The sequence below is a fragment of the Panthera leo genome, chromosome A1, assembly GCF_018350215.1.
Source record: "Panthera leo isolate Ple1 chromosome A1, P.leo_Ple1_pat1.1, whole genome shotgun sequence".
In the NCBI taxonomy this organism is placed as follows: domain Eukaryota; kingdom Metazoa; phylum Chordata; class Mammalia; order Carnivora; family Felidae; genus Panthera; species Panthera leo.
Genome location: NC_056679.1, coordinates 138,130,917 through 138,151,052, shown reverse-complemented (window position 1 = coordinate 138,151,052; position 20,136 = coordinate 138,130,917). Strand labels below are relative to the sequence as shown.

Genomic DNA, 20,136 nt, shown 5'->3' with positions numbered 1-20,136 from the left:
GATAGAGACAATAATCTAGAAGCAAATATTTTTAAATACAATTTAATTCAGAAGTACTTCTACATTGTAGGACTTAATAATATTCCGTAACTTGTGAGTGGAGTCATTGAAATGTCTTCAACACTTTAAGTTTATGAATAACAAGAGACATTTTTTAATTCACATATAACCCAATCATTAAAATAAGTTGTCCTCTCATTTCCAAAACCACATACATACTGATGGAGGCCTCAATTTTTGCATTTAAGCCACTAAGTAAACAAACATTGAATGAACCTAGTACTAGATGCCGGACCCGGTGGCTGCAAAGATGGGCACGGTCCCTTGTCTTCCAATAGCATGCTGTCAACCCACTTCTGTTCAGAATAAATATCTGGCCCTTGAAGTCACTGTATGATGAGCTACAGGTCTAGGCTTAGACAGAAAGAGTATGAATAGAAATAAGGAAACTATTGGACCTATAAGGAAACTACCCTGCAGGATAATCAACCTCTATCATGTATCATGATCTGAAATTTTACAGGTGTTTATACAATGCCAAAATGATGAACAGAAAGTAAAGAGAATGAAAAAAGTATTGCCAAAAATTCTATGTAGCACAGGTGAGAATATATGACATGACACAATCTCATTTCCCCCCGCCCCAGGACTCTCAACAAAATGGGAGGAAAAATCATGTATTATGGTAGCTTTCATTTAAGTGATCTCATCAGGACTTGGGTGTGTCAAGTAAAAATCAGCCTTCCACAAGTAAGATCAGAGATTGTTGGGTCTAGGATAGGAACGGCAAGTATACACAGGTTCATAGGAAAGATAAGAAAGAGCACAGTACCAACATGGCAGGCTTGGCTGGGTCATAAAGCCCAAGGCAGGAGGAGAGTAACAAGCATAAGGGTGGGTTTTAGCTTCCTGAAATTTAACTTTCTGCATCGGACATATAGGAGACACCCCAGTTACAACCGCTGACCGCAAATCTGGGAACACATCGATCACACAGTATCATTCCATAAAATTCACACTGCGATACACAATGCTGGAAGGCACTTTATGGAGTCTGCAGCTCTTAAAGGTTGGTTACACTTTACCTTATGGAACTAGGACTAACACACTGAAACACTACAAAGTCCTTATCAGGACTCAACGATGGGCACCAATTTCTGGCCTTCGCTATCTGGGGGACATATCCAAACTGAATTATACAAGGTGGGTGTCAATATTCTGTGTTCAGAATCCAGACACAACAGTGTATAGCACAAAGGTGGACAGACAAAAGAACTGAACAATCTGGATTTCAACACTGAGAGAGATGTGGCTCTGGAAAGGCCACTTAAATTTTCAAGTTGTAAGTTGCTTGATCTGGAGAAGCAAAGTGTTACCTTCCCAACCTACTACCCAGGATTGTCAGGGTGATGTAATGAAAATAACACATGAGGCAGGGTTCTCATGAACTATGAAAGCCAGTACTGGGGCGGGGGGGCGGGGGGGGGGGGAAACTTACCAGTAGTACACATTTATCTGATCTTTTTCATAGAAAAAGTACAACTGTCACTAAAGAGAGCCATGATATACTGCAAAACAGTTTTCCTTTGGTTATAATTTAAAAGCGTCAATTAAGAGAACCAGCCGTCTGCTTAGGAGGGTGCTGTAACTGCATCGATGCAGGACACAAGATGAGCCATTAAGACAAATGTGCTAGAGCCCCATGCCTTGGGCAGCAGGAGGTTCTTAGGTGCCATAAGCAACAATTAGGTCATACCCCCCTTCCAGCCTGTGCACTAGATTTTTTTTCATCATCTGTTAATATTTCTCCAAGCTCTTATTCGTGTTCTCCATGTATTCACTTCTTTGCATTTGCTGACAGCCTACTATGGCACTGAGCGTTCTTTCCCCTCGCACCGCAGGGGAGCCTATGGAATTGCCAGCCCCCCCCCTCCAAGGGACCCTCCAAGCATGCTGTTCTGTTTGGGAGAGAAATGAAAATACAGTACCATCTAACTGTATTATTGACAAGCAGAAAAACTGTAGACTCATCAAATCTTGGCAATGGCCTTTTGAAATCTGCACTGGGAGTCCGAGTTGAAGCACAACCAGGCAAGCTGTGGTCTACAGCTGGGCAGGGTCCACTCACTGCCCTCCCACGCACTGGAAGCCAGAATTCTGTACAAAGGGCTAGACTGAGAAATATTTAACTCAATGGTTGTGAGTTACCCCACCAGTGGGGAGACCTCATCCCATCTTTCAGCACGAGGGGCATGTTCAGCTAGGGATATTCTGGTGAGCCTAGAAGAGGAAGCTAGATGGAATACGCCAAGTAAGAAACCAGTGTTTAAGGTGCTCTGTGCCTGGGGTGAGGGTGAGGAGGTTGAAAGAGATCACGAGAAGTCCACATGAGCAGCTGTTGACAGACGAACGAAAGCAAAGAAACGGACCAGCACAACCACCCTTTTTATTTCATGCTTGTCAGTTGCCGGTGACCGTAAGAACGTTACATCCCTTGTTTCCCCCTAACATTTATTATGTGACTTACATACGTTATCTTATTTGACCCTGACAGCCATTGCACAAGGTAAGGCCTATTATTATCCCCATTGAAGAAGAGCAGAAACTGAGATATGACACCATCAACTAATTGTCCAAGCTCATTCAGATACTAAATGGAGCACCAGGAATCTGAACCCAGGCTTTTCCACCCCCAAAACTCAAATTCTTAAAGGCAAAGAAATGATTCTGTAAAAGATGGCAAAAACAAGAAGGGCAGTGAAGATAGAACTTAAGTCAACCAAGCAAGAGTCAGGAAACCAAGCATAAAGAACTAAGCCACACCACTCCTAAGGATGCAGGCTCATACCCCACTGTGCACATGTTGGCCAGATAGGTCAACACACAGACACACACACACACACACACACACAGACACACACACACACACCACTGTCTCATGACAGGTCTGCAAATTAAAGTTTCTACCGCTACAAAGGTAGGGCAGAGAAAGCAAGTATGTGAGTACCACTATGAACTAGAACCCAGGGCAGGATTACAAAAGATTGGGGGGGGGGGGGTGGTTCTACCTATATAGCCTCATGATCACATAAAGGCCCACATTTAAAAAGTCACGGCAAGGCCTTTCACAGTTCACTGGGACCACATACAGCAGGTCACTGCCAAAGGACACAGGTTGGTTATTTCCCTAAGAACATCTCCTCACTTCTGCCTCACTGCCCACCTCCTTTCCAAGTCTGCCCCACCTACCTGTTCCACCATCAGCCTTTAATCTGCAAGCTTTGGTAGTTTTAAAGCCAATTATTTATTTTTTTAAATAAAGTAACACAAGAACAGCTGCTAACATTCAAATCCTCTTCAAGAAATCTAGGGAAAAAAGCAAAAATTTTATTTTTTTTCCCTTGAGTATTAGCAGAATCCTTGGATACCGTCATTTGCAAATTCAGTGTTAGTCCCCTGAGTGCAATCAAAACAGTCATATGTATCCTGCTGTTTGAAGGGTTTCCAGATGAGAGAAGCAGGGATGGGACATGGCCACCCAGAGGTAAATCCCAAAACCTTCCATTGTCCTAAATCCTTTAGGAAGCACATTAGGGCAGGGCGTTTGAAAAAGCAGGAGCTTCCACTTACATTGTTTTCCCTTGAAAACTATGAGAGACGGAGAAAGTAACCTGAATACAACCCTCTGTTCTATCTCTTATGTGAGAACTAATAGATAATTCTCAATTCCAGTCTAAGGGCCATTAATGCCAGGTAAAAGTAGGAAGCTTATTATTTAAGGAAATCTTTCAGCTGCCTTCTCATCTTTAAAATATAATACCTTAAACAGACAATGTGCTTAATAAGGCTTTAACTGAAAAATAAATTCAAATTACTTGATGAGGGGTTCCTTTTCCTTGAGAGTTCAATTCCGTATTAAATTCTTAACTGCCAGAAAACCCATTCCTTAACAATAAAAGGCTTAAAAAGCAGGGGTGGGGGTGGGGGCGGGTAGGTGGAAGACGTAGAAAACATTCTTAAAGATTTAAAACTTCAGGAGGCCTGGCTGGCTCAGCCAGCAGAGCACGCAACTCTTGATCTCAGGGTTGTGAGTTCAAGCCCTACATTGGGTGTAGACATTACTTAAAAACAAAATCTTAAAAATAAAGACTGAAAATGTCACAAATGATGCATATTTGTATACAAGCCTAAGTAATGTGTAACACTTTTACCAATTTAACATGGAACCTATTCTATTTTTTTCCAACTCTTTTTTTTTTATCAAATTTATTGTCAAATTGGTTTCCATACAACACCCAGTGCTCATCCCAAAATATGCCCTCTTCAATAGCCATCACCTACCCTACCCTCCCTCCCACCCCCCTTATCATGGAACCTATTCTAAAAAACATTCTCTCCACCACTAGCATTCATGCAGTAGGTTACCTTAGCAACTGGAGGAATTGAATTTCAGCTTAAAATGTCAGAAAAGGAAGTGCGGAGATGTTTGTTCCATGAGATACTATCAGAAGTAACACAAGGCTAGAAAGTAATATTGAGTGTATATGTAACTGCTTGAAAAATGTCAAGATTTCCAAGAAAAACAATTAAAACCTCAGAGTTAGTGGATACCTGTCATGCATTAATTTCCATACTCCTCAATCTTGTTTAAACTGAAAACCTGTATTTTGTAAGAAATCTGTCCTTTATGGGTTTCCTATCCACTGGTAGGACACCAGCTGATGTTATTTAAAATTTGCCATCCAGTGCAAAGCTTCGGGGCTCAAAAGCAAAACTGACCTATCACAGTCTTTGGGACACTAAGTCAGTCTTCAAGTTCATTATGCCATCTCCTGGCTACTAAGACCTAGAACACAAGTCAAGGCCAACCAACAGGGCGATGCTCCTGAGCCTTGCTCTATTTTTTTCTATTTCTGCAGCCAGCAAATTGTACTCAAGGATAAAAACGCCGGCCAAGCTCTATTTCAAATGTTAAACAAATCTTGCTTCTTACTGGTTACAGTTCTCTTTCCTCTATTCAAAGAAAGGTCAACAGATATTTTCCTTTGTCAAACATTGCTGGCCCACACATTTCCTTCTACTCTTGCCTAGAAAGGTGAGGATTCTGGGTGTGTGGCTTCAAGCATGATGTAGATGTCACAGAAAAGTGACACTTTCCACTGAGTCTTTAGTTAAGAACCTTTAATTCTCAGGGCGCCTGGGTGGCTCAGTTGATTAAGTGTCCGACTTCGCTCAGGTCATGATCTCATAGTCTGTGAGTTAGAGCCCCACATCGGGCTCTGTGCTGACAGCTCAGAGCCTGGAACCTGCTTCAGATTTTCTGTCTCCCTCTTTCTCTGCCCCTTACCTGCTCACACTCTGTCTCTCTCTGTTTCTCAAAAGTAAACATTAAAAAAAAATTTTAATAATAATAATAAAAAAAACTTTATTTCTCAATTAATGGCTTTTCCTAAAATAAAACTGCTCTTTAAACCCCTTAAAGTAACACTAAACAATCAAGACGTGTTTTAACCATTACTGAATGACCCACACTTTTGTAAACTTCCTTCCAACGTTCTTTTAGCCTTCTGCATTTCTTTTCCTTTTCCCCTCCTTAGTTGTCAAGTGTAGAAAAACAAAGATTCTCCAACTAATTTACGAAGATCCTATTAACAAAACAGAGCACCACGCCAAGGATCCTTCTTCGTAAGAGCATGACCTCTCCATTAAACTTATGGTCCCTGACTAGGCTTCTACTTTTCCTGTAAGTCAAGATTAACCACAATGTGACTGGTTTTTGCACAGAGCACTAGTACTTAGACTTACCCTTACAACATGTACTTGGCAACCAGCACATTCCTTTAATTACTGGATTCTCAAAGATTCTCATCTTCAAAATCAATAATTAAATTAATAAATTATCTAAGCTGCTTTCAGTGGGGATTACCAGTTCCACCCATTACTTTTTGGGGGGACGGCTCCAGAAAGAGAAGCTGGTTCCCTAAACAGAGCAGTTGTGTTTAGATCTAAGACACCCCTGCAGAAAAGTTTCAAAAACTCAGTTGGCTTTCCCTAGAACTTTCTTCCATTCATGTCATCACCTATAAAGGCAAGAATAAAGTTTGACTCTTTAAACTTGATAGAACAACGTAACAGACAGAATTTTCCTTTTTTATTCAAAAAGTATACAATGTATGCCCTGCAGATTCGATTCAACGTATCACTTTTCTTAAATGTTCCCACCACAAAAAGGAAATGGTAATGATGTAACAGGATGTAGTTGTTACATAATGCTATAGCCGGCATCATTTTGTAATACATACATGTATCAAATCAACACATTGTACACCTTAAACTTACACAGTGATACATGTCAACTGTCTCAATGAAACTGGAAAAAAAGATTTTATGTTTTCATAATTGGAATAATAAAGAGTTCCATCTTTCCCATAACTAAAAATTTGTACCTATAATGAATCCTTTGAACATATGCATTATTTTACCTAGAGAACTACAGAAAAGTCCAAATTCGCTTTTCCTAATAATTTACTTTGGCAAAAAAGGTCTTGAATCTGGAAATTGTTGCTATATATTGGTATATCTATTTTTTTTTTAAGATTTTACTTTTAAGCGATCTCCACACCCAATGTGGGGCTCAAACTCATAACCTTGAGGTCAAGAGTCGCACACTCCACACTGAGCTAGCCAGGCGCCCCATACATATTGGTTTATAAATGTAAATATATGCTGAGAGAGAGAATCTTGACATGAGTTTGTTTTTAACGTGAGTGGGCTTATTTTTCTTATATCAGAAAGCTTAAGCAAGACAACATCTACTTATTCTGTAGGTTGGGATAGGAGCTATTATATTCCTAAAGGCAATGCCATCAGTCTTCCAAGATAGTATTTCTAGTCCCTTTGGGCTCTTTACTCAAATGGTAGCTTTCTCACTAGGGATGGCAAGGTTGGTGCTTTCCCAGCCATGTCAGGCTTCTGGGAACACAGCTGAAGTAAATGATACAGTTGAGCAGGAAGGGAAGACTACCTCACAAGTTATCTGAGCACCAACAGAAAGAAACCAAGGGTTTTATCCCAGTTAATCTAATTGTCAAAATGATGCCAATCACTGAGAAAAGCTCTCTGTCCAATAAAAAGAAAAGAACAAAACAACAAAAACCCACCAAGCAAAATACCCAAAACAAACAAAAAAGATCAACTGTAGCATCTTATTGAATATATGACTATACTCCAAGTTTTACTGCAAATATAGGGTCCTGAGATCCTGCAAATGCTTTTATCATGAAAGCTATTTCACAGGAAGAAATGGGTTTAATTTTATGAAATAGAAATTCAATTTTATTTATGACACAAAATTAAATAAAACAAGGGATACTTCCTTCCTTAGAACATATGATAAAGTTGCACTGTGAGTACTGATGGGTAAGAAGCGGGGCCAAGAAAAGTCTCTGCTTTTCTTTACGAGACACAACACTCTGCTCAGACTGGCCCTCCTCCAGGATCTGAGGCCTTCAAGATAACGCTCAGTGATTAAAAAGGCAAGAAAGTGAGGGATTACAAAATGCAAAAAGCAAAGAAATACAGTAATCCTTCCCAGTAAGGTTTCCATCAGATTCTTCCAAAACGAAGTCATTATAGAAATAAATTCTCATTCAGCACATCCATTTATCCGGCAAAAAAACATAAATAAATAAACCCAAAGAATTTTTAAGTGACAGTGGTGAAGCTTTACATTGTTTCTGGGTAAGTGGTAGGAGAAATAATTACTAGGAAAAAAAAGTTGTTTCCAACTAATGATGCCACTATCACTTAACGCACAATAAACTTCAGTAGGCCTTATGCCACAGCTCCTTAGTTTATTATTTTTGTACCTTGAAGACAAACAACACTAATAAAATAGATACCTTAGGAAAAGATGTATTGAGCACGTAAAAGATTTAAACTGCTCAGATTAAACCTCTGCTAAATTGAAAACGAGGGACCAAGTTGTTGACACAGGACACACCTCCATCCATGGAAGGACCAAATGTAAAGCTACACACACAGTAATTCCTTGAGAGAAATCCAAGAACTAAGTGAATGACTCCCATGCACAGGGTGCATGAGAAAACACCCACATCGGAACAGGTACAAAAGGCTGAGACACACTCATCATGAATTCTAGCCTTGGCAAAACACAATACAATCAAGAGGGAACCCCAACTCCCAGCTTCTCCCTAAGGAATGGAAGGTCTGGGTCACATCTAGCACCCCAACTTTTAAAGCTTTCACCTGGCTGTGAAAGCCAATGTGGTTTGCATCCGTGAGTCCTACAGGACTGTAGCAAACAAAGACACAGTTCTTAACAGAGGAGCACTCAGCACAACTATGCCCTCAGGGCTCAGCACAGAGGAAGCAGGCATAAAGACACATCTCCCAGTCTTTCCCTGGAAGGGATTTGAGTGCATACTTTATAAACTGCTGCATAAGGGTCCACTTTCCAATTAGCATGCATCTAGGAGCTGACTGTGATCCTCCCTGGACCCCAAGGGAGCCAATGGGCAATTCCCCCCATGATCTTGCTTTGGTTCATTTGAAAATTAAAGCCAGGTCACCAGCATCTCTCTGGAAGCAACTTGTACACACATCTGGCACCCCAGGTTTTACAGCTGCCACCCAAGAGACAGCTCTCCAGATTGCCTAGTTTTCAGAGCCAATGTGACTTGCATTCATGACTCCCAGAGGACTGCACTGGATTAAAAAAAATCGTTATTAATGGGTGCACACAGAAGGACTAGATGCAACTATCCCCCCAGGGTTCAGCTCAGAGAGAGCCAACAAAAAATGCCCACCTGCCATTCTTTCCCTGCAAGGCATTTGACTGCATATTCTCCAAGCTTAGGCCTAAGAATCAGGTTTCTAATCAGCCAGCATCTAGGTGGTAACTGAGATCCTCCCTTTCAGGATACTGATGGGCCTAAGCACTACCTCAACTACCGGGAGCCGCTAAGAACAAAGATAACATCCTGGGAAATCACTCATGTTTGAGAGGCAACCAGGAACTTGGGCTAGACTGATTAACGAACTTCATCTACAGGAGACCGGTCTGTCAAGGCTGGGAGAGGTGTCTGTTTCATCTAAGAGAGTCAAAGAAAATGAAGAAACAGGAGAATAGGTTCCAAACCAAACAAGATAAATTCCCAGAAACCAACCTTAATGGAATGAAGTGATTTATCCAATAGAGAGTTCAAAATAATGGTCAAAATGATCCTCTCCCAGGTCAGGAGAGCAATATGTGAACATTGTGTTAATTTCAACAACAACAACAACAACAACACAAACAAGTACCAACCAGAAATCCTAGAGCTCAAGAATACAACAAATGAAATGAAAATTCAATAAAAAGATTCAACAGCAGGGGCACCTGAGTGGCTCAGTTTATTAAGCATTTGACTCTTGATCTTGACTCAGGTCTTGATCTCAGGGTTGTGAGTTCAATCCCTTCATTGGGCTCCATGCTGAATGTGGAGCCTACTATAAAAAAAAAACAGAAAAAAAGAAGACAACAAAAGATTCAATAGGCATTCAACAACAGACAGGATCAAAGGGAAGTCGGGATCGGTGAACTTGAACTTGAAGACAGGGTAGGAGAATTCATCCACTCAGATGAGCCAAAAGAAAAAGGGTTGTTAACCCCATCCCTGAACAGTGATGCTATAGAGAAGTTCCATCAGAAGTCTAGGCTGCAGGCAATGTTACCTCAAGCAGTGTCAACCATTCCAAGAGAAAGTCAAGAAAAGTTCCCAGAAATTGTCAAGGAAATGTTTACAATACCTGTATTTTATCCTTTGTCTGTAGTCTCATTTGGCCAGACCAAGTAATCTGCATCCTACATATGTACAAACAATATATTCTACATATGGAAATCCATTCACAGTCACACATGAAAATCATATTCTACTGAGAATGTAGTATGTTCAGACGCTGTTATACAAGATTCACTATATATTATCTAATTTAATCGTTTTAACCAGCCAATGAGGTGGGTACTATAATGCTTCATTTTAGAAATTAAAACTCTATGACATTAGAACTGAAGTAACTTGCCCAGAATTTCTCATAGCCAGGAAGCAACAGGCGCAGGATTTGAACCCAGCTCCGAAACATAGATTCTTTATGACACTAGAATTGTTTTCCCATCTATATCTCACCATGCAAAGGAGACATAACTCTGTCTACTATAAAGATACAGATAAACCAAAGATCATGGCCAAGGGAAGCTTAGAGAATGTGAATACATTTCCAAATAGCAATAAAAATGGCTGTAAGGGAACCCTTGCCAACTTGGGGATTAGCCTAGTGTTTTCCCAACTTATTTTACTATGTACATCAGCAAAATGACTGAGTATATATACACCCCCAACACAGAAAATTGTATGCATGTACTATTGCCAATCCACAGATGAAAGGTTAGGAAATCTTAATTCATTCCTAAATGTTTGGATGAAAATATAGCATGCGGTAACATGAATCCCATTTTGAAGGCTCTTACAGTTTAAGTTATTCATGTGCAATTAACCTAACCTTCAACAATTTGTCACTTACAGGACCACAAGTTACAACGCTGCAGGCTCCAAGCTGCTATACTGAGGGAGGCCCTGGGCTAGGGAAGGAGCCCTGCTTCTGACCAGCATCGCTGCTCCTGGAGGCTTTGGAGCACTTTACTTGTGCCCGAGTGTAGTGACTGGTGAGAAATTATGAACACTTTATGCCTTTGCCAAAATGAATCTGCCTTCCAAGAAGTAAAATACCCTCCAATATTAGACTTTAGTTAAAAAGCCAGGAGGCTTAAGAAAATGAAGTTCCTTAGCCAGAAAACACATATATACACAAATGAATATATAGGTATATACATGTATATGTGAATTCACATGTGTATGTGTGAATGTACAGGAACATACTCATGTATATACGTGTTTATGTACACATGCATACACATATACACATATATTCACACATATATATGAATTACAATAGTGGTATCTAGGATGTGACTTTCTTTTGAAGGTCCCAAAATACAACCTTCAGTCATACAACAAATACTTCTTGAACATTTGATATGTTCCAAGCCATTTGGTAGGTCCTTGGAGATAATGGCAAGGGGAAGAGATAACTCCTACTTCCCCCCGGCACCCACCCCTTCATACATATCAATCAGCTACCATACAGCTAGGTACAGCACACAGGAGTCAGACGTGGCTCAACCCTGAACTAGGATAGTGACTTACCTCATCCAAGGTCTTAAGGAGTAAGAAACATGTTTAATTTCCCCCTTAGAGCTTTACTTTAACCCTGATGGAAAGAAAGAAATGGAGATCCTCTCTGTGGCTAATGGCCTTATGATTCTGTTTACAAAAATCATACCCCTTTACCTAGATTAGTGCACTGCACCTTATGCATGATCAAATGTAAACCAACCTGTAAGCAGAAGTTATCAGGAAGCAGAAACTCTTGAAAACAGCATCATCCAGCCATTAAACTAAAGCATGCAATATACAAAGACAATAGTATATGTGTATTTAATAAAATATAGAACATCTATTTCTTTTTAATTTTTTAATGTTTTTTTTATTTTTGAGAGAGAGAATGAGAATGAGTGCGGGAGAGGCACAGAGAGAGGAAGACACAGAATCTGAAGCAGGTTCCAGGCTCTGAGCTGTCAGCAGAGCCCGACACGGGGCTCAAACTCGTGAACCACAAGATAATGACCTGAGCTGAAGTCGGAGGCCTAACCGAGTAAGCCACCCAGGCGCCACTAACAACATCTATTTCTAATAAAATTTTGTGACTGGTAATAACCATAAGAAGTATCTATCGAACAGTTTAGCCTCATGCCTTGCATGGACTTACACAAAACACCTATCTTTGTTCACACACAGAAGGTCGGTGTTGAGAGCCAATTATTTAGTCTTGGGGTACCTAGGTGGCTCTATCGGCTGAGCGTGTTACTTTGACATAACGCATGATCTCACAATTCATGAGTTCGAGCCCCGCATTGGGCTGTCTGCTGTCAGCATGGTGCCTGCTTCGGATCCTCAGTCCCTCTTCTCTCTGCCCATCCCCTGCTCACCGTTTACCTCTCTTAAAAATAAATAAACATTAAAAAAAAAAAAGAGTCTACACAGTCTTTCAATAAACAGGAACCATTCCAGAGGTATCTCCAAAAGTTAGCACAAACATCTGGATACTCTCAGTGACACTGGCATTTTAAAGATGTCAACATAGTGATTTTATTTCCTGCATGGCCATACTCCCATAGCTCAGTTGCTCAGAGCTGACTGCCTATTATTCCTTGCCTGATGACTTTATTTACTTGTAAATAGTGCAGCAAGCTCATGGCAAGAACAGATGCCAAGGGAAGTAGAGCCATAGCCCAAAGGAACTGGTGCAAGACCCTACCACCAAGCAACAGTCCTTCCCTCTTTGAGGCAAAGTTCTTCCCCGCCTCGAATAGAGCCGAATAGCATCAACCAGCCCAGAGACGAGTGCCCCAGGATCTCAAGGAATCCAGCCATATCAGAGTGAGGATCAGGTCAAAAAACGGGCAGGAAAATCAACCCACAGAGACAGACAACAAATTGTAAAGCACATACAGAAAAGAGATCTGAATATTCTGGTGAGGACCCACCTTCAAGTGAGTAATTTCCCAAGACAGTCCACCCAAGAGGCATCTCCAGATGGGTCAGAGCCAGCACGAGCTCCTCATCCAAAGCAGGCAAAGCTCCCACCGTCAGGGCAAATGGAGTCAGCAAGGTCTGATGACTACCGGCTGTGAGGCGATCAGCCTGGGTGACCAGCAAACGAGCCAGCCTGCAGGCCATGTTGTCCACGTAGGTCACGGAGCCAGAGCCCATGATCACAGGGGAGTAACCTTCTGAGCAGAGGCACACAGACACCATCACCATCTCCTGAAGCCCGTGGCCTGGACAACGAGACAGGAAATAGTTCACCTAAGGTCTACATGAGGTGCTCACCCAGGCAGGGGTCACTAGTTTCGTTGCACTGCCCAAGCAGACCACGTGCTCCAGGAGAGCAAGGCAGAAGGGAAATGAAGCCAGTTATCTTTAAACGTTGCTGGGCTTGTGGGGACAAATTAAAACAGGTTCCATTTTCTTTCCATAACGCCCTATTTGAAAACTAACCTTTTTAAGCTCTGAGCACTTCAGTGTTTATTCTCCTATCATTATCCAACACTGTTATTTGGCACACCTTCACCTCGTACTCCTACCCCAAACACTTCATTCAACTTTGTCACTTTAAAGGCCATGGCCCTTTCCTGCTCTGACACTTCCTCCTGACTCTTCCATTTTTAGGTATTTATTTAGACGATAGTTTTATAAAGTAGCTCCACAGAGGTCCTTCGAATTACAAGTTAGGGTAAGTGAAGACAACTCATCAGAAATACTTACGTATGTTGTTCATTGCCCCCCACCCCTGCCACCTCTGAGAATAGCTTCTGTCTCTTGGAAGTGCTCTTAGTATTTCTCTTGTGGGTGGTCATCGAATCCTGCCACCTGTCCCTCCTTATACTCCCCCTTCATCTTGTCCAGGTGGGTGAACCACTCTCCAGGTACATTTTTATGCTGCACTTGACAGAAGCTCCAGGAATTAGTCCCACCCAACTTCTGTGATTATTATAATCATAGCCAAGCAAATGGCTAATAGGAGCCTTCACAGGAACAAGAGCATCCCAGTTTACTGAGAACCAGTGCCATTTCACATCACCTCTTTAAAAATGATCTACTGGTGTGGGCACCAAATAGCAACCCCCACCCCCAGACTATAAGCTTCCAGTACATACTACAGAAATCTACTCTACACACTTCCTAGAAGCTACCATGGGAAAGCTGCAACAGCAGACATTTAAGGTTCAGAAACAGGGACTGTCACCTGCCTGTACGGATTCTGTTAAAACTAAGGTAAGACCTCTCACTTCAAAACAGGCGACATTACCATCAAAAAGATTTTAACATACAAGGAAGGGGAAGAAGGCTAACCCCTGCATCCAAGTAAAGAAAATGATAGAAGTTTTGATATTAGGATTGCACTTTCGTTATTTTCATTCTTCCCCCACTAGACGCCTCCTGAGAGAAAATCAAGCAAGGAGTGGGGGAGCAAAAGGCAGTAAAGACATCAACGTAAAAGTCAAAGCAGAAAGACAAAGGCTAAAGAGAAAGAGACAAAGTGACTCTGTGCCATTAAAGAGGGTTGGCTTTTTTTCTTCTAAGGATGGAAGTTACTGGACCAGAGAGAGAAGTGCTTAAAATTGCCCATGGCGTCAGAAATGCGACAACAGATTGATCTGATGACCAGGCTGAGGTAGGGCTGAAGGGCCTTCGCACCTCTCTGCAATTCTCACTATGGGTTGTTCGCATGTTTACTGTCTACCTTCTTCCCACATGTAACAGATACACAGCAGAAGCACTTAGAAATATCCTTCCTCTAGGGGCGCCTGGGTGGCTCAGTCGGTTAAACGTCCGACTTCGGCTCAGGTCATGATCTCACAGTTTGTGAGTTCAAGCCCCACGTCTGGCTCTGTACTGACAGCTCAGAGCCTGGAACCTGCTTCAGATTCTGTGTCTCCCTCTCTCTCTGCCATTCCCCCACTTGTGCACGCTCTCAAAAATAAATAAATGTTAAAAAAAATTAAAAAAAAAAAGAAAGAAAGAAATATCCTTTCTCGAGGGGCACCTGGGTGGCTCAATCAGATGAGTGTCTCTTTATTTCAGTTCAGGCAATGATGCCAGGGTCTTGCAATTCCAGCCCCATGTCTGGCTCTATGCTCCATGTAGAGCCTGCTTCAGATTCTTCCTGTCTCCCCCTCTCCCCTACTCACACCATCTCTATCTAAAAATATGAAATACTTTTTTTTAAAAAAAGTATCTTTCCTCTAAAAATGAGGCCAACTTACCCATTAAAGAACTGAAGGTTCCCTCCACAATGCAATTTAGAGGGCCTAAAAGACGCATTGAGGTTAAAGAAAACCAATCCATCAATAAACCAAACAGCAAAATCCTCCCCCCCCCCCCGCAAATAATAACACCTTCATTACGCTCTGTGGCTGCAACTTGATGTCTCAGATACATAAGCCACATTCCAATGAAATTGCAAAAACAGCTGCATCTGAGAACTATTAGTTCTTAACAAACACTAACATGAAATATTAACTTGTCATCTGTCACCACGGTAATCAAAGAAGACACGTAGGAGAATGACAAGTTTCTGAACACGAACATTTGGGTGGTGGGAAGACAAAGTTATGGAGCCTGAGATCTGGTAAAGACAAGTCTAGATACACAGAGTGCCATGGAAGGAACCCCAGACACCAAAATGAGCAAGCGGGAGACAGGCAGACACTAGGGCTAGCAGACTCAGTGCAGGCGAAGTAGGCAGGGAGAATGAAAACCTACTGGTCACGTCTCAGGTCTGCCTGAGCCACCCTGACCGTAGGCCGTAGGATAATAGGAGGTGATCCTAAGATACAGGGAGTCCTCCATTCAACTATGCCCAAAGCACAGCCCACTGTGAAAGTTGGGTGCGGCCAGCAGGGTGGGTCTGCTCAGTCGAAGGCAAGGCTGACAGAGCTGGAAGAACCTCAGCGGGATAACCCACTGTGTGCCTTCTCATGGGCTCCGTCCCCTCCCCTACCTTACCCTCTCTCCACCTCTGACCCAAACCCATCCCACTTGGAGCACTGTTTACTTGCTCCTCTTGGTCCTCTTCCCAGCCTATGTCCCTGGAGGAAAGAGGCTTCCAGACAGAATTCTCAAATGCAGAGTGAAGATTATACCTTACCTGGAACGCTGGATTGGAGAACATTATCCTCAGTGCGCCGTGCAATCACGATGTGTCTCTGATGAGATCCATCATAAATAAAGTAAAACTCGGCATCTTCAGGAAGATAAACATTTTTGCCAAACTTTGCATAGACGGTCATCTGCCCCTAAAAAATGAGTTAAGTTGAGGCATCGTCACACTTTGTTGCCCTGGCTCTAAAAAAAACACAGTCAAAAGGGCTGGGGTCCCAAACAGCATTGTTAATGTTCATTTCACGTGGCTGAGACTCAAACATCACAAATCCTCATTTCCGATAACAAATACTTTCAATGACAGGTGCTTTCTGATATATTAAAGTATGGGTGTCAGAGCTGGTTTGTTCTGTTTTTAAAACTGAAGAAGTCCAAAGCATAGGAAAGCAATCTTTTAAAATTTACTAGTTATAGAAATGTGATTCAACTTTGTTGTCCTTTATTTCCTACCTAAGAAACATCATTGATTCTATTTTTTTTTCCTGTTCCTAATATACAACCATAGTACAAAGGTTCAAAACAATTATTTTTTAAAATTTTTTTAGCATGTGTTTATTTTATGCAAGAGGTGGAGGAACAGAGAGAGAGGGAAACACAGAATCCAAAGCAGGCTCCAGGCTCCAATTTGTCAGCACAGAGCCCGACGCGGGGCTTGAACTCGGGAACGGTGAGATCATGACCTGAGCCGAAGTCCGACACTCAACCGACCGAGCCACCCAGGTGCCCCTCAAAACAATTATTGTTAGTTATTGCCTTACCCTAGAGTGGATCACAGTAGGTGGTAAGAACTTTAAACACTCACGAACTTTGCCAAATAAATTGCACCACATGCTCCCACACTCGTTGTGCTGTTTCCAAGTGCTATTTTCTTCTCTGAGGGAATTCCAGGTCCTCTTTCTCATCCGGCCTGGCCTTACACTTTCTCCTGAGAGCTTCTGGTTGGCACAAAGCCTGCTAAGTACCCCGGTCCAAAGGAGAGGAGCTGCCTTTGGGTCCCAGAGGCACACTCCAAGGAAAGAAGGTATGCCAAGGAAGCAGGCAGCAGGTGAGGACTCTTCGGTATGTCACCATCCAGAGGCTATGTGGAGGGACTAGATCAGCACTGCTACAACCGAGGGAGAGGCAGTAATGGACAAGATTGCCAGACCATCTTGGGATGCTTGAAGACTCTGAGGATTCAGGACACTCCCTCCACACAAACATGCAAACAATACAAAGAGAGTCCTCCAGAGAGATGGTACATTCCACCCAGCCTATGGGAGTGGCAGCATAATGGAAACTAGGAGGTGGAAAGGGTCCCCCACTTTGGAGGGCCTCCAGAGCTTGGCCCAGTGCAGAGAAGCATCTGGGCTTTTGTGTGCTTGCCCAACAAAAACAAACCTGCTCTTGGCAAGTTCCTCCCCCCGTGATAGGGGAGGAAAGGAAATAGAGGAAATTCTACACAGTCTCCTTAACATCTGTTTGCCTTTGATGGGTCTCAGCACTATATTCTGTAGGATATCAAGAACTATGCCAATCAGTAGCAGAAACAAAATCAGTGCATAACTCCTTTCTCCAACAATCACATGGATATTTCATCTAAACTTTAAAAATAAAACGGCTGTTTTCCTGGCAGTTTGTAATCCATCATACACATGAAACATTATCTAGGGTCCCTGGGTGGCTCAGTCGGTTGAGCATCTGACTTCGGCTCAGGTCATGATCTCGAGGTCCATGAGTTCAAGCCCCGCATTGGGCCCTGTGCTGACAGCTTGGAGCCTGGAGCCTGCTTCAGATTCTGTGTCTCCCTCTCTCTCTGCCCCTCCCCTGCTCATGCTCTGTCTCTCTCACTCTCAAAAATGAATAAATGTTAAAAAAAAAAAACAAAAAACACATTATCTTTTTTTTTAATTTTAATCTTTATTTATTTTTGAGAGACAGAGCAAGAGTAGGGGAGGAACAGTGAGAGTAGAAGACACAGAATCTGAAGCAGACTCCAGGCTCTGAACTGTCAGCACAGAGCCCAGTGCAGGGCTCGAACCCATGAACACGAGATCATGACTTGACCCATAGTTGGACACTTAACCAACTGAGCCACCCAGGTGCCCCTGAAATATTATCATTAATTATGAATTGGTATCAACACAAATTGTGGTTTCATGGAAAAAAACACGAGTTTATAATTTTGGATTGTCCTTTCTCTGCATGTGAGCGTGTGCAAACATACACAAATATCGTCAATAGAAAGTAACACACCAAGAAAAATGCACCATACGACAGCTTCCAAAAAAGTTCAGGAAGAGGATCTGAAAAGTAAAAAAACAGTAACAAATGTCTGACATGACAGAGAGGAAACTTCGATGAAATTCCATTTCCTAAAAAAGGAAGGACAGCTTGTGTTAGTCATGTTCCTGGTTGCTAAAGAGACTGTTAATTGTCTGCGAACAGAATCTGACCTGACTGGTATTTTTTTTTTTTTTTTGATAAAGAAAACAAATTGTATAAACAAATCAAAGTTTTCCATAGATCAAAAGGATATCTAATCTGGATCTGGTCAAAACAACCATCACATTACTATTTTATTTGGTTGGGTGAACAAGGACCACCCACAATTTATAAACGAGTTTAGCTGCAACCCTTTCCAAAGCAATTCACCCCCGAACAGAACAGTTTTACAATTTAGGTATGCCTTCCTTTTGAGACCACACCATGCTCTACATTGATACAAGAAGATAAACAACAACAGGCCAGAAATAAGACATATCCATTAAAGAGAGATGCCCAGAGTCTTAGCATGAACAATACTACTCAGCAATGAAAGCAGCCCTCTTATTTGCTAATCACAGGAGACCAGAAAGACACAGAAAGTATTATGGGAGGAGGAGGGAAGGGGGTGATGCAGAAACTAAGAGAGAAGCCCAATGGGATAGAATGGGATGGAGGGTTGGCAGGAGAAGATGCCAGAAAAAGGAAATACGAATACTAAAGAACATGAACATTTTCATTCAGGGAAGTTAGAGTTCGAAGGAGATTCGGATGAAGCGACACACAACAGGAAAAATAGGTTTCAGAAAATGTTCTTAAAAACAAGTACAGTGTAAATAATCAGGACCCAGGGACGATTTGGGGGTCAGATTGGGGTCTTTCTAACCACTGTGGCCACCGAAAACCTGCTCTTTTTCTTAAAGGGTCATTGATTTTATTAATGGAAAAGATAAATTCCAACTTACAGAATTCCCGTGTGCCTCCATCGTTTCCCCACTTGGAGTCATTTCATACTTTGTTTTGGACAATTAAAACTTTAAGCTTTCCCAAGTGAATTCGTCTACATCACTATCAGAATCGCTGTGCTTCTAGGGAGAAATGCTAAACATGTGTCATCACCTTTCTGCCAGCTCACTCTATCCCAAGTTTAAAAACAACGCACACTCATTTCACTGAAAATTGTGGACACAGTAAGAGGCTTAACAGGCAAAAATATCTCCCCAGGTAAACCCAAACATTTAACATGCTGTAGTCAAAACCCAAACTTAATTTTTCAAATGGAGTGAGCTTATTTTATTTTTTTTTTATTTTTTTATTTTTTTAATTTTTTTTTTTCAACGTTTATTTATTTTTGGGACAGAGAGAGACAGAGCATGAATGGGGGAGGGACAGAGAGAGGGAGACACAGAATCGGAAACAGGCTCCAGGCTCCGAGCCATCAGCCCAGAGCCTGACGCGGGGCTCGAACTCACGGACCATGAGATCGTGACCTGGCTGAAGTCGGACGCTTAACCGACTGCGCCACCCAGGCGCCCCAGGAGTGAGCTTATTTTAAAGTGCATCTGGAAGAACAGATACACAAGACTAGAAACAGTTGGGAGAAAGATAATGCTATGCTTGGGCTACGCAGGGCGGGGTCTGAATTTGCCCCAGCTCAAAGCAAAGCATACAAAAGAACCATAATAATTTAAATAGCATGACAGGGGCACAAAGACAGACGACTAAGTATGAAGTCCAGAAGCAGACGCATAAAAAGTATGTAATAAAGGGGACATGTGAAGCCAGTGCGGAAAGAACAGGTGACCCAGCAAATTGTTTTGGAACAAAAGCCTCTATTAGGGGGGAAAAGAAGGCCTCATTCCACATGTCTCAATTTCCAATTAATTCCATATTAAACACAAAAATCCATAAGCACATAAAGTCAGAAGGCGGTCTACTTGTAATGTTGTACTTTAAGACCGTTTCTAGGTTAACATTGTTAACAATATTCCACCAAACCTTTTCAGGTACATCATGCTTTACTTTTGTAGAACAAAATTCCAGAAAG

The 20,136-nt window shown here is 41.9% G+C and overlaps 1 protein-coding gene across 1 annotated transcript in view; it reads right to left on the bottom strand.

Moving 5' to 3' along the window:
• The window catches only part of ARHGEF28 (Rho guanine nucleotide exchange factor 28), a 304,572-nt gene that overhangs the window by 162,874 nt on the left and 121,562 nt on the right, over positions 1–20,136 (bottom strand). The window contains exons 3-4 of the mRNA XM_042940909.1: positions 15,832–15,979; positions 12,665–12,958 (exon numbers count right to left, since the gene is read on the bottom strand). Coding sequence (XP_042796843.1) covers positions 12,665–12,958; positions 15,832–15,979 — 442 coding nt within the window. The remainder of the gene's footprint in view (positions 1–12,664; positions 12,959–15,831; positions 15,980–20,136) is intronic.